This window comes from Ahaetulla prasina, chromosome 3, assembly GCF_028640845.1.
Source record: "Ahaetulla prasina isolate Xishuangbanna chromosome 3, ASM2864084v1, whole genome shotgun sequence".
Classification (NCBI taxonomy): Eukaryota; Metazoa; Chordata; class Lepidosauria; order Squamata; family Colubridae; genus Ahaetulla; species Ahaetulla prasina.
Window position 1 is genome coordinate 200,348,984 of NC_080541.1, and position 15,814 is coordinate 200,364,797.

Here is a 15,814-nt window from a genome sequence, read left to right on the forward strand (position 1 = left end):
GTAGATTCAATTCAGGTGGCTATCCAAGCAGAATTGCAGCTCTAGGCAGCTAACATCTGTTCAAAGCAGCAAACAGGATCAAACAAAGCAGCCTAAAAGCCCATTGCTCTGAGGCCGGTCATGTATCTTGCTTAATCATCAGTTAAAAACTTAATATCCTTGTCCAACACCCAAGTGGAAGTGCTTCACAAAATGCTGGCAAGATGTAGGCCATCTGACTCACAAGTGTATGCTGTTCCACAGGGAAGGCATCATGGCAGAGATGATGTGTCTCTTGGTCCCATCAAATGATGTTGCTTAATAGAAGGGACCTGGAGCATGCCCACTGTGTTGGATCATGTGAGAAAGTCTCCCAGATCTGGGAGGCCTTGGAACCCGTAGCACTCAGATTTAGTGTGAGCTTCTTCCTCTCTACAGACCCCCCTCAACTTTTGGACATCAACAATGAACACTATTTAACTCAAGAGGTCAATAAAGATGAGACAGTGTGCTGTTTTGGGTGTTGCATCTTTAATCAGAACCGTTTTAGCTATTCACAAACTTTATCACCACTGTACATACTTGTAGCTTTCTTTGCAATACTGCAAAAAGTGCTTTCCACTGCCTTTCTCTAAATGCTTTTTCAACTTCTCAGTCTAATTTAACAGACTAGGTATTCCCTGGCAGTCTCTCATCCAAGTACTATCCAAATCCGATTCTCCTTAGCTTTTCACCATCAACCAAAGTAACAGTATCTGTCAAATTGGATTGGTGGACATGGGATAAAAACTGGTAAATTTTCTAATCTAACCTTTGACCAATTTCCTTATCTTGCATGGCTTTCTATGCATTTGCTCAGATGAAATTTTTGCTTGGCAATCAGGCAGTATGGTACATGGAAGACTGATTAATGATCTTTATGAAGACCTTAATACCACTTGTCAATTATATATTGAAACCTTTTTAAACAGTTTTGTTTGCATACAAACAGCGTTCATTTCCCAATTTAGATTATCATCTTAATCTAAATCCTATGGGTATCATTAGTCCAGCACCATGGTTTGTTCTGTTTTAGAGTATTCTTTGTCCAGGTCGCTCATGCTCTTAAGTCACAAACTCTTATGGAGATTTCTAAAAGTGGCATTCTCCAGTGACAACTGCATACGTGTGCTTTGAATTGTTTTTCCCTCTAAAATAGCAATTTGCCAAAATTAAATATGTATGCAGAATGCCCTCAAGCACAAATCTATATATTTAATATTTTGTTTATGTATTTCTTCTCTCTTACGTCCACCAACACAGTGTTGATGCATTACTCTCAAAAAATTCTGCCTTCAGTTAAGTTGCACATGGTAATTAAAAGGTGCAAGCTCAGTATGTATACAGGGCAATTGAAGTAAATTAGCTAATGAGATAAGAGTGGTTCTACTTTACCAAAACCAAGGAGATAAGAATTCAAGAGCAATTCTGACTTATTTGAAGTTGTCTTCCCAGATAATGTAAACATCTTCAAGAGAGTAAGCTTATCCCCTGGGCATTTTTATTTACAGTCCTGAGATCAGCAATGAAGGAAGCTATCCAACAATCATGAAAAACAATCCGTAACAAGAAAATAAATTAAGTCTTGCAAAAGGTACCCTGCTTCAACCATCTACCTTCTCACAAGTTGGCCCTTCATTTCTTGGCTGGAGAGTTCCTAAAGCTTTCAGAAGTACATGCACCAGCTATCCTCAGAGAGGTGGTACGCCTCTTATTTTACGAATTATGTTTGCCAGGCGCTTGGCTAGGCCTCCCTTCTTAGGTTCTTCCACATGGAATGTTCTGGTCAGAAGATTGTAAAAGGAGCCATAACACACAGCTACCACAGTACAAGTCAGGCAGATCACATTATATGGCATGCTAAAATCTGGTGTTGGCAGATTCACCAGGAGGGGTTCAGTGTAGAGACGCACAAAGTAGCTGGAGCCATCAAAGGAAGGAAATCTGGGAAATAAAAAAAACCAGCAGAAGCTTAAAATCAGAGTTTTAAGATACAAGTATTTTTGAGTCAAGCTCAATTTCTGGTGACCAATGCAATTTTCTTTGCAGATTATAGATCTGATAAACTATCTGATCATCCAACATGCATTTCAATTTTGCTATCCTGGAATCCAGTAGTCCCGGAAATCACAGGTGGTCCTCCAGCCATGCCCTAACCCAGTATGATCCCATAGCTTCTGAAATTTGCTATGGTGAGATAGACAGCATGACTGGCTGAGGAAGATTAAAGATATGTAACTTTTTTCTGTCAAAAGACCTTGGATTTTTTAGCTGTGTCCAGTAATTTAGCATGCACAAACTACCATAAATATTTAGGGTGAAGCTTCATTTAGGAATTGGACATTTACTTCATATGGTATTAGCATTCAGATAGGGTTATACATATGAATACAACATATTTTGGGCATAACATTCCCACTTATATGAAGATAATGACTCCCGCAAGTATTGCTTTAGCAGCAAAGAAAATACTCAAGTGATAGATCACATGCACTGTTGCATGCAGAAGGCTTCCAAATTCAAGTGCTGGTGATCCCAGTTAGAATACCAGGCAATTGGGGGCGGGGGAGGAAATCAGTGTTTAAGATATAAATGCAAAAAAAAGAAAAAGAAAAGAAACTGCACAGTGTTGCTGTCAACCTTATCCAATCTGAAACCCTCCATAAAAGTAATTTTTGACTTACAATGACAATTGGAACTGGAATTCCCATTGCTAAGCAATGCAGTTGTAAACCATGGCTGCAATGCTTACAAATGACAATATGTTCATATTGTCATAGTTGATGTCGTTGGAAGTCTTAGAATCATAGGGCTGGAAAGGACCTTGGAGGTCTTCTAGTCCAAACCCCAAATCCTTTTTCCTTCCTGGACAAATGATTATCCAATCTTTTCTTGAAAACCTTCAGCAATGGATCACCCACAACTTCAGGAGGCAAGCTGTTCTACTGATTAATTTTTTCCACTATCAGGAAATTTCTCCTTAATTCCAGATTGGATCTTCCTCTGATAAGCTTCCATCCATTGCTGCTTCTCCTATCCTCAGGTGTTATGGAGAATAAATTGACCTCCCTCTTCCCTAGGACACCCCTTCAAATATTTGAAGATGGCTAAGCCTTCTCTTTGTTAGGCTAGACGTACCTATTTCCCTTAGCGGTTCACTGTACGGTATAGCCTCCACATGATATTGGTTGCTTTTCTCTTACCATCTTTGTTGCTCTTCTCTGCACTCTTTCTAGGATCTCAGCATCTCTTTTGTGTCATAGTGATGAGAAATGGGCACAGTATTCCAAGTGTGGCCTTATTAGTGCAGTATAGAGTGGCACTATTCATTTCTTGTGATCGTAATCAGAAGGTTGCAAGATTTTGTTGTTATAACCAATCTCAATAAAAGTAGTTTTAGCCTTCCTGGTCTGATCTACCCAATGGAGCTGACAAGAATTGGCAAGAAATATCTTGGGGAGAATGGAACAGATAATGACTAAATGGCCAAACAATGAAAATTGGTGTAAGCAGCTTCCCATGTTCAATAGCACTACATAAAGCAGCAATGTCAACTACACATTTCCTAATTTCCACCCTCCTTCACATCTGCCAAGGTTTAGGGACTTACAGGGAAGCAAAAAGTGGTTTTATATCTTCATCTTCCTCTTTTATGGCAATGGTACTTGGCACTAGGGCACTTAAGACAGATGGGCTAAAACCAGAGAAAGAAAGAAAATCTAGGTTATAACCCCTTTCAGGAAGACAAGCAGTTAAGGATTCAAAGGGGTAGAGCACACACTATTCTCCGCTTACCTCACATAAAAGCCGTGGTTGGGGTCAGGTGTGTATTCGGTCCACTTGAGCAAGGCTCTCTCAAACTGGATGTTGATCTTGGTGACTGAGTTTGCTGGTAACTGAATCAACATTTCCAGGAGATGGGGACGCTTTCGGTCCTGTGCTGGCTGATAATGTATATAACCTAATACCAAAGAAATACAATCAGCATTTCAGATAAACAAAATCCTTCCGTGAGGCTCATATAAATATATTGAAGAATTTATTTTAGGCTTAGACCCAGATGATCTCCACAACACTTCTTCAGAGCAGATCACAATGCTCCACTTTAACCCTGTGGAACGCAATCCGAATCTTTGGGATTCTGATTAAACATCTTAATTCATTAGTGGAAAAAAAACCCCAAATCCAATAAAGGATTGTACTGGCTGGCTAAAAAGCCAAAGAAGAATACAGTAGGGCTTATTTCCAAAGTAACAAGCAATTTATTTTTATTTTTAATCCTTAAAAAAAAAAGATGTGTTAATAGTCCTATGAAAATGTATAAAGATATTGATGAAATCAATACGGGTCAAACCTAAAGCAATCATGTTATATAGCAAATTACTGTAGTTGCCAAAATGGATATCCTCTGTTGTGCTACTATCCATGAATTATTTCATCCATGTATTACTTTTAGGTTTTTAAAAATTCCATTAACCATGGTATAGTATCCTTCTGAGTCATTGGGAGTCGTGGGCACAGAATAACAGCAATTTCCAAGCCCACCTGAATCAGTGGTTTCAGTTGGTAGTCACAGGGTGGCAGCTCTCAAGCACTTATAAATGCATATGTGGTCTGCCTCAGAATTTGTTGCTCTCCCCTACATTGTTTAATATGTACATGAAACTGCTCGGGGGAAGTCGTTCAGCAATTATGACAGAGGCATCACTAAAATGCTAATGTCACTCAGTTACATATTGCCACTTTAATGCTGCATTGCAGATGCTGTCAAAATTCTAAATCAATGCCTGAATGCTGTGATCTGGATCAAATGACAATAGCTTGGATTAAATCTAACAAGATGGAGTTTCTTGTCATCAAAAGATATCAGTGCAATCCAGGAACATTGATCCTGTGACTAGAATAGAATAGTGCTAATAGACTAATTATAATATATATATTATATATATATAATATATATATATTATATATAATATAATAGACTAATTAATAGTGCTAATAGACTAATGCTGAGTGAAGAAGTGGTTGAGTGGTTTAGGAGCTGGGGGCTTTTTGCTTAAACAGCGAAGGTTGTGATCAGGGAAGCCCTTCAACTCATGCATCACTTTCAACCTTACCAGGACAGTTACCTGTATCTGGTATGAGTTATATCTGGAACAAAATGTGCCAGCCACATTTTAATAAAATAACCCTGTCAGCTCACCAATATTTGACTAATAGGGCAATTAAATTATTGGACATTTATATGGTTCTTTAGTTATATACTGAGGTTTTTAATAACTGTACATTGTATTTTGTTTTTTTCTATATGTAACTTTGTTGTACATCATCCCATCTCTTCATTGAAGTAGGCCATAAAAGTTGTAACTAAATAACTTGGTCTCTAATCTTGCTATGAGGCTTCCTGCCTGTTCAGCAGTTTTGATACAATTGGAATAAATAAATTTACACAACCTAATTCTTTGTTCAGGGCTTATAAATCAGAAATTTATGGCTAGATGCAAATAAATATGTAATGGAATAGTTACATGCAGAGATTGTTAAACGGGGGCTTAGAAAGTAAAACCCAAATTAATGGCTCTGCATATTACTTTCTTTGCTCCGTTGATAGCTTTTGTTTATATGAATCAGAATAATTGTTCCAGAGATTCTCTTTGAAACAATATAGAAACATGATTTAAACAAGTGTGGATTTCAAGTCCAGAGCTCACAATCAGCTGTATAAACTAAGATTGCCAACATTCTGAAAATTGTAACAATCAGCCCTAAAGGTGGATAGTAATCTTGGGCAATTCCCTAGATCTAAGTACCAATGGATAAAAATTGGTTGTGGAGCAAAGGAAAAACTGAGCAACAATTCTGCATTTCCACTGTTCTCTTCCAAAGGATTTCTCTTTCTAAAAAGAAAAGGATTAGAAGTATGTATTAGGGAGGATTTCTATCTTACTTGGTTTATTTTCCTTTCCTTTAGTAATAATGGTCAAGGTATGAATGTAGAGCCGTAGGTACCAGGGCACAGTCTCTAGCAGAAGCACAGGGAAAGCTCGATACGGATGTGTGTTATACACAAGAGTGCTGATTTCTCCTGTCTGGAGACCATAACCACTCACATAGCGCTGAGCATGGAGCACCGGTACTGCCAAGCCCACTGAAGGAAAACAAATTAGACGAGTTAGAAACTCAGCTTTACCACCTGTATCAAATGAAATACACCTAAAGCAATACCTCAGAAGAAAAACTCCATTTTTTTTTACTTAGATAGGATTTCCCCATTGTCTGCCTATTGGGAGCAAGGACTATTGTTTCCTACTTTTTATAATATTTGACCAAATCACTGCTTGATGATTTTAGACACTTTTTTATAAGAGGACAATAAACACTTCTCTGAATTTCTGGAGTTTTTATACTGTCCCTTTAAAGAAATTTCTCCTGGATGGTTGGGAATAATACCAGATTTTGTACTGCTGTCCCACTTCAAAATAAACAATATTTTGAAATACCCATGGATAAAATCCAGCTCTTAAGTATTAGGCCATGGGAGTGTATGAGAACTAATTAAGTATTAGTCCTAGTTAATAGATTTAACTGACACAGTGCAATGGTCTCCTTTATGACATTAAAATAGCCAGGAAATCACTGATCACTCACAATTATCCTGAGGCCGTTTCCATTTCAATAGCACATTGAGGTTGCGAGAGGTGTTGAAGAGTGTTGGATTCAGAAGGTCATAGACAGCATAGGTTCTCCTGTCTCCCTGGACTGATGCTTCATAGACAGTCAAAGGAGTTGGGGAAACATCCAGGAACTCTTGTGCCTGAGAATATAAGCACCCTCATTTGCTTTGTGCCAATATATGACATCCTCATCACACACAGCTAGTGAAAACATGCTCAACACCTCCTTCCTTGTGTGCATTCTAGAGCAACTTATGTTTATAAAGGCAACTAGTCACAAGTTGTTGAGACAGTCTCTCTGTGTATTTAGTATCACAACTTCCCAAGCTCCCCAATTCATTGGAAATTCTACCAGTGAAACACTCTTCTAAGCAGCACATGGAAATATGAGAGCTGAAAAGCAAACACAGCAAGTCACAGGTACTCTTTTCTATGCACTGAATGTGTATATTCAAAAGAATGATAATTCTCCAATAGAGCGTGTAATCATTTCAATTAAAACATCAGAATGTGCAATGAACCCTGTAATTATAAATATTTACATATAAAACTACAGCAAAAAAATTCTTTATTTAAAAAAACCAATTTAGATCCACTAAAGCAGCAAAACCAAGTAAGATACCTTCACCAAGGGACTTCCTATGCACTACCAAAACTACAAAAAGAAATCTACAAAAACTAAAAATGACAGTACAATAATTTTTTTTACATGACTCTGTCTTCACCAACAATCAGATTTTACTATTGAAGGTATTAAGCATTTCAACTGCAAAAAGCTAAATTCCTTGAGCACACCTGATACCCACTCAGTCCATTTACATGGGGAGCTTCCATCAGGATTTTTTCACCCAGCTAGAGCTCAGTCTACAACCCTTTTCAGGAGATGGTTACACTATGGAAATACAGTTAAAACTAGGAATCTTGTGCTGAAGAGGGGAACCTTTAGTGTCCCCGCCCCAGCCATTATTTTGATACAGATACTGCAGATCATATCACCAAAATTTGGTTGGGTGTATTTTCAAATTACATTAAGCAACCCCCACACTCCTTCCAGCTTAAAGAACCTATTTTACCGAAGGTAAAAGGTAAAGGTTCTCCTCACACATATGTGCTAGTCGTTCCGACTCTAGGGGGCGGTTCTCATCTGTTTCAAAGCCGAAGAGCCAGCGCTGTCTGAAGATGTCTCCATGGTCAGGTGGCCGGCATGACTAAGCACCAAAGGCACACAGAACACTGTTACCTTCCCACCAAAGGTGGGCCCTATTTTTCTACTTGCATTTTTTATGTGCTTTCGAACTGCTAAGTTGGCAGAAGCTGGGACAAGTAATGTGAGCTCACCCTGTTACGCGGCACTGGGATTCGAACCGCTGAACTGCCGATCTTTCGATCAACAAGCTCAACATCTTAGCCACCATGTCCCTTAGATTTTACCTAATTTAAATTTTTAATTTAATGTAAATTTATTTTTAATTTTAATTATTTTAATTATTTAATTTAATTCTAATTATTTTAGATAAAATAATTTTACCTAAAGGAACCACCCAAAAGTCTAGAAAGCCTCAACAAAACAAGTCTTGTTCTCTCCAGTGGCATTGACTTGATCCCTCCCAATTTCTGGTCTTTTTTAATCTTATTCAGATAAAAAAAACAACAGTGCCCAGCTTATTAACACTGCATCTATATTCAAACATGGTTGACAAAAAAAAAAAGTTACCTGGGTTTTGCTGGAAATATCAACATAAACCTTGCTTTGAGATGCCAGAGGACAGGCTTCAGTGAGGGTACGAGAGAAAATTTTTAAGAGTGACCAGTCTGAAGACAGAAAGACACAAGATCAACTAAGAGTTGAATCCAGGCCAGCAGTACCAATACAAAGACAGTAGCCTGAGTTACCTTTCTTTCCCTGCGCACTGGCAAAACTATCGAAGACAACAGTGAGAATCTGCCTGAGTTCCCAAGATAAGCTCAGACAAGATTTGTCCTGAAAGAAAAAGGCAGAGAGAAAAAACACCCACGTTTTAAAAAGTCAACATGTTAAAGACTATAATAATCAGAAGATTCTTCCCAAAATTTCTAGAGTAATCTGCCCCGAGAATTGTAAATACACCAGCAAAACAAAGTTTACACATGGGAAATCCTAAGACATATAAATAAGATCTCATATCCAACATAAAGATATACAGGGATAACTTTATTCTTTTGGTTCTTAAGACCCCCAATATAACTGCTTGGAACTTTTTGCTAAACTTGCTCATTGCCAGTTTTAATTTTTCAGAACCAGTCTTTTATTCAGCCTTGATTTAAATGGGGGCATATATTACTTGGTGGTATTTTTGCTTGTTAGAAAACAGTCACCATCCTAGCAGTCAGTGCTTTACTCTTGATATCTGTGCACTCCAACATCTAATAAAACTCTTATAACACCACCAAAACAAATAAGAAAACCCAATTTAACAGCTGAAGCAAAGCTTTGGATCACCGAGTCAGTCAATGTATGGCATTGATAATGTTACCTAGTTAGGTAATGAAATGTTTGCAAGCAAACAACAAAGCTCAGAGAACTCCAAGGGCTCCTCAGTCAACGAAGTTGATGGTGGAAGATTCAGGTCAGATAAAAGCAAATTCTTCTGAATCTAGCTCATAATAAATCCCATAATATAACTGGAGGATGTAAATATAGCAATGATCATCAACTTGGAAATTTAAAAGGGAATTGCCATATAATTTTGTGGACGTTAGGCTTATCAGTCATTTCTGCTTATGAAGGTTATATTTTATCTCAGGTGTTAGAAGCAACTGCCACTAAATACCAATTGCTGTGGATCACAAGCAAAGTGTTGTTCTTGTGATTTCCAAAGATATCAGGTTGATCATGGTGGTAATAGAGTGCCAAACTAGTTAAATATTTGGGCTGATTTACCCATTTTTTAAAAAATGTAATGTTTAAGAGGACCACCTTCCACTGTATTAGGGAAGTAAGATTATCGATTCAGCATTATCAGTCTGGGGCATTCTGTCCTCAACGCTTTCAGCAGATGGATGAACCAAACATCCAAAAACCCACCCTGCAGATGGGACGGATATGCACAGCCTGGGAGTGGTAGCTGCTATGGAACAGTCGCTCAGCCTTCAGCAGAACAGCCAGGCCAGCCTGGAAAATAAAAAGAAGCCTTTTTTTCTGCAGAATCCAAAAACAGTTTGGGAACTACTGTCTGTACATATGATACTACGGTACAATTCCAAGTTACATATACCCATCAAAGAAGAGACAAAACCCCTGAAGCGATTGTTGCAGATATCCAAATAATATTTACAAGAGTGAAAGAATTCCAGGGGTCAAAGGACATGCTGCTGCTTTAAGGCTCAACTACTGCAGCTAACACACGTCTCACCTTTGAGCTGCAAGGCAACAGCTTCTTCCAGGGTGTGAGATTTTCAGTGCATACAACTTCACGGGGCAAGACAGCATATCGTAGGAAACGATGATCTGTTACTGAACGAGGGAGCCAAAGATTAGAACCTTCCCAAACTTGGATTTTGCTAGGGATTATGGGAATTAAAAGTCCAGCACACTCAGAAGTCCCAAGCAGGGAACACCTGGGTGAGAAGGTTTAAAGACATATGCCTATCCCCTGTAAATATAGATGATTTCAAGGGTATACTGAAGAAACCTCCAGTTTGACTATTATTGAAATCTAGTCAACCTTTTTAGCCTCTTCCTTTTTTCTGAAAATGACATTATCCCACATATCATAGCATACAATATATGGGTTATTATGTTGCTGATGGACTGGATTTCTTGTACTTCTTGTATTCCTCAGATCAGTCCTGGGGGATTGAGGGGATGCAGAGAGAAAAGAGAGAAACTACTGTTGAACAAGCAGTATCTGTTTGTAAAATGCTTGAGAAAAATGGAAATGCCTCAACTATGGTAACTCAATCAAGAACTCTTCCTAAGGAGGCTGAACAGTACTTTCAGTGAGGTTTGCAAAAGCTGTTAAAACCCCTTTTGTTCCTTGTGGCTTTCTAACAATTATTCCCTCCATTCTTTTTTTCTTGGCTGCATGTCATTTTAAATTAAAGAATGTCAGTGTTCTATATTGTGAATTGCCAGAATCACAGTACCTTTAATGATATTTTCCAATTATCCAAGAACCCAGATTTTTTAAAGCAGCACTTTTCAATAAACTATTTTTATGTTATCTTTAAATTTTAATTGACTTTGGTGAGCACCCATAGAATTTGTTTTATAAGACCCTTTACATCTATAAGTAAGAAATATGATGAATAAATATAAACTCACCATTCACCAGTCCCAGGGGTTTGAAGGAGGCAGTTGGGATAATTGTGTTAGTAGAATCAATGAAGTTCAAAGAGGCACAGAATATTCCTGAGAGGATATTACTAAGATCATTCCAAGCTTTGTCAACACTACAAAATGAAGATATAGTAAGCATTGTAATATGTTTGTGAAGGAGTTATCTGAAATTTAAAAGATGTATTTGCTAAAACATTTAAAGCAATTTCATCTTTAAAATTTTAAGTTGTGTTTGCAGATTTACAAGTCATTTTCATGCAATTTTTGTGGCAGAGAATCCCAGTATCTAAAATTTGAAAAATATATATCAGAAGCTTGGGCGTTGTTACCTAGAAACAAAGCAAGCAGTAACAGTCACAATAGTAATATACCACTGAAAACCAGCCATGGTCACAATTTCTGACTGGATTCACCCTAAACCAGAGGTCAAAGGGCTTTTAAAAAAATATTTTGGCTAGTGAGCATACCTGAAACTTTCAGAATGTATTGCAAGTACTCCATCTGTTGGTGCTTAGAGATGTCAACAAACATGTCTAGTAGTCATGTATAACTAGTCATTCAAGATCAACTCCGAAGTACATTGCCACATTAACTTCCCTGGGCCTGTTACAAATGGTATCTTCTCCAAACACCAAGTTTTACCCTAGACTTGATTTTTGTTCTGTGGATGGAAAAGGTGACTTCTTTTTTAAGGGATGATCACTATTTGGTTAAAATGTATCCACTGAGATGCAGGGCTGATTGTAAAAGCCCTGGCAGCTTGTGGATCCTACAGAATTTGGTTACCTGCTGTTGCATCAAAACTTTTGATTGAGGGTTTGATGGTGGACTGGAATGTCACACCATCTCAACCCATAGGCTGTTTCACTCCTTGTGACCTCTGCCTATTTATCAAGCTTAAAGGTCTGCTTGGTCTACAGAGGAGTTATAGGCAATGAAGGAGGCAGGGAAATGCCTGGAGTATAAGTAGTGGAAATCCAAAACCAAGTATGACTAGATTTCAGCTTAGAGGATATTGCATTATGTTTGCCTTATATTGGGGGTGGTGAATAAGAGTTTCCTTTTTCTTTCTCCTTCACTGTACCTGCAAAAAAGAGAACTGATCCTGGGACTGCAGAATCAGCCAAGGCCTTCTATAGGGTTGCCATGGCCTCAGCAGCCAACTATAATAACTGATTTTTTTTCTCGCCCATATGCACAAGTAGATCAGAGACACCATTGGTGAAAAAAGCAGAAAAGATACCAGCACGTGATACCACTGCTAAACAATCAACCATCATTTATAAACCTGTAACACCCCACCCCACCCCTGGATTCATACAACAATATAAGTCAAAAGAACCCCAAACTGATTACGGTTTAATATAAGTGCAATTCATTCCCACATATGATGGGCATGAATAATGTATGATCAGATCAAGCCTTTCTCAACTTTCTGGAATGTACTACATTATATTTCCCACCATCCTCTGTACATATGATCAGACTGACAGAAGCCAATCAGACATATCTAAACATGATGAGACAGAACTACCATGGCTCTTCTGGAGACTCCCACTGACTGAAGACTTAGGGAAATCGCAATTTCCGTACCAGCCTTTAAATAAATAACCAAATACAAGTAACCAAGAAAAAAAGGAAGGCTGAGATCATTTTTATATAGTTGCTCTTAATTGTCACAGCCCACGTAGGGTAAGTGGCTAAAGCTTTAGATCAGGATCCATAAAGCCCAAGTTCAGTAACTCTCTAGATTTATTGAAGCTTCCCCAACCTACTTCCCAGGCTTTCTATTGAGGAAATCATTTGGAGGAGGATATAAGCAAATCAAATAAATACATAAACGAATGGAGACTGTGAACCTACTTACTCTGAGACAGTGTCCTGGAACCAGACCCAAAGTTCTGCACCTGCAGGAGCTTGCAAATAAGGCTGTCCCCAGCTCCGTGTCCGCCAGAAGCCCTGAGTGAGGGAGAGGTGTAACTCGCGCACTGAATATTTGGAAATAAGCTGGCCCAGAGCCTTAGGGAACAGCCGATAATGGGAGACTGGGAGAAAATGGAGACAGAACAGGAAAGCAAAGTGAGAATAGCATCCCTTCTCTCCCATGCCTATCTGGCCCACCTTTTATCTGTCCCTACACAAATGTCTATGAAGATTCTCAGTCACCCACAGCCACGGTTGTCCCAAAGGTGTTTTTTTCAAAAGACAACTGGACTTTCTTTGTTTTTCCTTGAAGACGTCTCACTTCTCATCCAAAAACCAAAGAAGCATCCTAGATGAGCAGCAAAACATCTTCAAGTAAAAACAAAGAAAGTCCAGTTGCGTTTTGAAAAAAAGCACCTTTGGGGATATTTATCATCCAGTTAATGGCTGGAGGTATGCCAAGTAATGGCTGCTATTATTCAGACTATTAAAAAGATTCACCCCAGCCCCTTCTGTCACCCGGCATCATCCAGAGCAGGGGTCTCCAACCTTGGCAACTTTAAGCCTGGCAGACTTCAACTCCCAGAATTCCCCAGCCAGCTGGGAGTTGAAGTCCGCCAGGCTTGAAAGTTGCCAAGGTTGGCGACCCCTGCTCCAGAGGGTTGGAACCACACACTCCAGAAATCCTATCCCAAACCTAAAGGGTGGGAAAGGTGCCCAGTTGGAGGAGAAGGCATTTTTTTTTAGGTAGAAGCCACAAGTTACAACAGGAAGTCAGCCTTACTGCGGGGAAACAGGAAGCTCTTGGCTATTTCAAACATTACAACAATGACCACAATCAATTGTCCCAAGCAGCCAGGTTCGAAAGACCACCTCTTCTAATATTTTTTCCCCCAAGTTTTTTATTTTTTTTATAAAAACGTCAAATCAGTCTGGCACCTGGGCGCCCTACATTTCCAGTACAAACAAAACCGATCAGATTAAACACTATTATTACATTTAATAGTGTTTAATATTTTAATATTTTAAAATAACTCTTTCATTTATTTATTTCCCCTCCCTAAGGTTTTTAGTTTTTTATGAAAATGTCAAATCAATGCATGAGCAGCCTGGCACCTGGGCGCCCTACATTTCCACTGCAAACAAAACCGGATCAGATTAAAGATATTATTACATTATTTTTAATATTTTAAAATAACTCTTCCAATATTTTTAAACGGGAGGGAGCACTTCAAGTCCCGAGGATTTCGAGAGCGGGGAATCTAGAGGCCATCATCCAAGCTTTTTCTTAAAACCCCTTTTGAAAGAAGCCACAAACAGGCGAGCTGCTCCCCATTCTTACAAACCAGGAATCCCCAAGGGCAGGAAAACTACACATCGGGTGCAGTGGTGGGTTTCAAATTTTTTTTTACTACCGGCTCTATGGGTGTGGCTTGGTGGGCGTGGCATGGCTTGGTGGGCGTGGCAGGCAAAGGATTTCCTCCCAATCAGCCTGGACTCGGAAGACAGAGAATAGATGGGGGCGGGGCCAGTCAGAATTTTTACTACCGGTTCTCCGAACTACTCTAAATTTCCGCTACCGGTTCTCCAGAACTGGCCAGAAGCTGCTGAAACCCACCTCTGATCGACTGCCCAGAATGACAAAATTACCAGGTGCGCTCAGCCCCCCCCCCCCGGCTCTGCCACCATCCCGGCTCCCCGCGGCAGGTCCTCTCTTACCGCCCCCACGCTGCAGGTCCGAGTCCCAGCGGGTGCGGAATTGGAACGTGGCGGCCACATCGCCGGAAGGCAGCGGGCTCAGCACCAACTCTTCTCGCAGGGAGTCCCGAGGGGGCTCGGCGGCGCTCTCCGCCCACCCCGAGGCCCAAAGCAGGAGGCCCAGCAGTGAGGCGGCCACCTCCATTCTCCCCGCGCCAAGGAAGACGAAGCTCCGCCTCTCCCCGCCTGGAGCTGGTCCACGGAGTGCCGGCGAGCCTCGGAAACCCCGCCCCCGCTTTCTCCCTGAAGCCAATAGAAACTGTTCTTGGGATAACGTAGAGACAAATTATACAGTGATGTGTCTCCTTTGTTTTTTTCTTATATTCCGAGTCCGCAGAAGAAGGGATAACTCAAACGCTCTAAATCAGGGATCTCGAACGTTGGCATCTCAAAGCCTTGGCGGACTTTAATTCCCAGAATTCCCCAGCCGGCAAAGCCTGGGAGTTGAAGTCCTCCAAGCTTAAAGTTGCCAAGGTTGGAGACCCCTGCTCTAAATCCGTGTTTCTTAATTGTGGAGGATCCCAAAAGAGCTTTTGTTTTAGATGGGTTACATTTATCAATATTTACCACATTGAAAAATAAAAAAGATGCACTTGTAAAAATATTTATTTATCAAATTAATTAAAAATAATAGTATTAAATCCATGGGATATTAAGATAAGTAATATATTTTCCATAAAACCCTCTGTTTTTAACAACTAAAAAGAATAGAGTGACATTCTTTTATTTTTTTTGCAAATATCTTCAATATAGGGCAAATATTTTTGATTTTGTGAACTGCTGGAGGGTCTTGGGGGAAGCTTTGCTGTCAATCATCAGTTCTCAAGTGTGTCCTGAAGGTTTTCAAGATCCCTTCAAGGGTGTCAGAGAAATGAAATAAAAAAATATTTTAAAATGTTTTTCTTTTAATTTCTGATCAGTAAATATTGACAGCTGTAACCCACATACAAGTAGTCCTCACTTAATGACCATTCATTTAGTGATTGTTCGAACTTACGGTACTGAAAAAAATGACCAATTTTCTCACAACCATTGTAGTATCCCCACAGTCATGTGATCACATTTCAGGCACTTGGTAACTGTCACACATTTTACTATCATTGCAGTAACGTGATTGCCATTT

General features: G+C 39.5%; 1 protein-coding gene across 3 annotated transcripts; it reads right to left on the reverse strand.

Moving 5' to 3' along the window:
- Window positions 1–490: 490 nt before the first annotated feature.
- Window positions 491–14,875, reverse strand: PIGT (phosphatidylinositol glycan anchor biosynthesis class T). 3 transcript variants are annotated; one of them, XM_058178691.1, is made up of 12 exons: window positions 14,653–14,875; window positions 12,878–13,055; window positions 10,996–11,123; window positions 10,085–10,185; window positions 9,757–9,843; window positions 8,586–8,673; window positions 8,407–8,504; window positions 6,667–6,832; window positions 5,966–6,166; window positions 3,814–3,979; window positions 3,629–3,712; window positions 491–1,962 (listed from the first exon to the last, which is right to left on the reverse strand). In XM_058178691.1, exons 1-12 carry the CDS (start codon window positions 14,834–14,836, stop codon window positions 1,710–1,712), a joined length of 1,734 nt encoding a protein of 577 aa, XP_058034674.1. In that variant the 5' UTR covers window positions 14,837–14,875; the 3' UTR covers window positions 491–1,709. The 3 variants fall into 3 exon arrangements, with proteins under 3 accessions (XP_058034674.1, XP_058034676.1, XP_058034675.1); XM_058178693.1 differs by lacking the exon at window positions 9,757–9,843; XM_058178692.1 differs by lacking the exon at window positions 3,629–3,712.
- Between the last annotated feature and the right edge of the window lie 939 nt (window positions 14,876–15,814).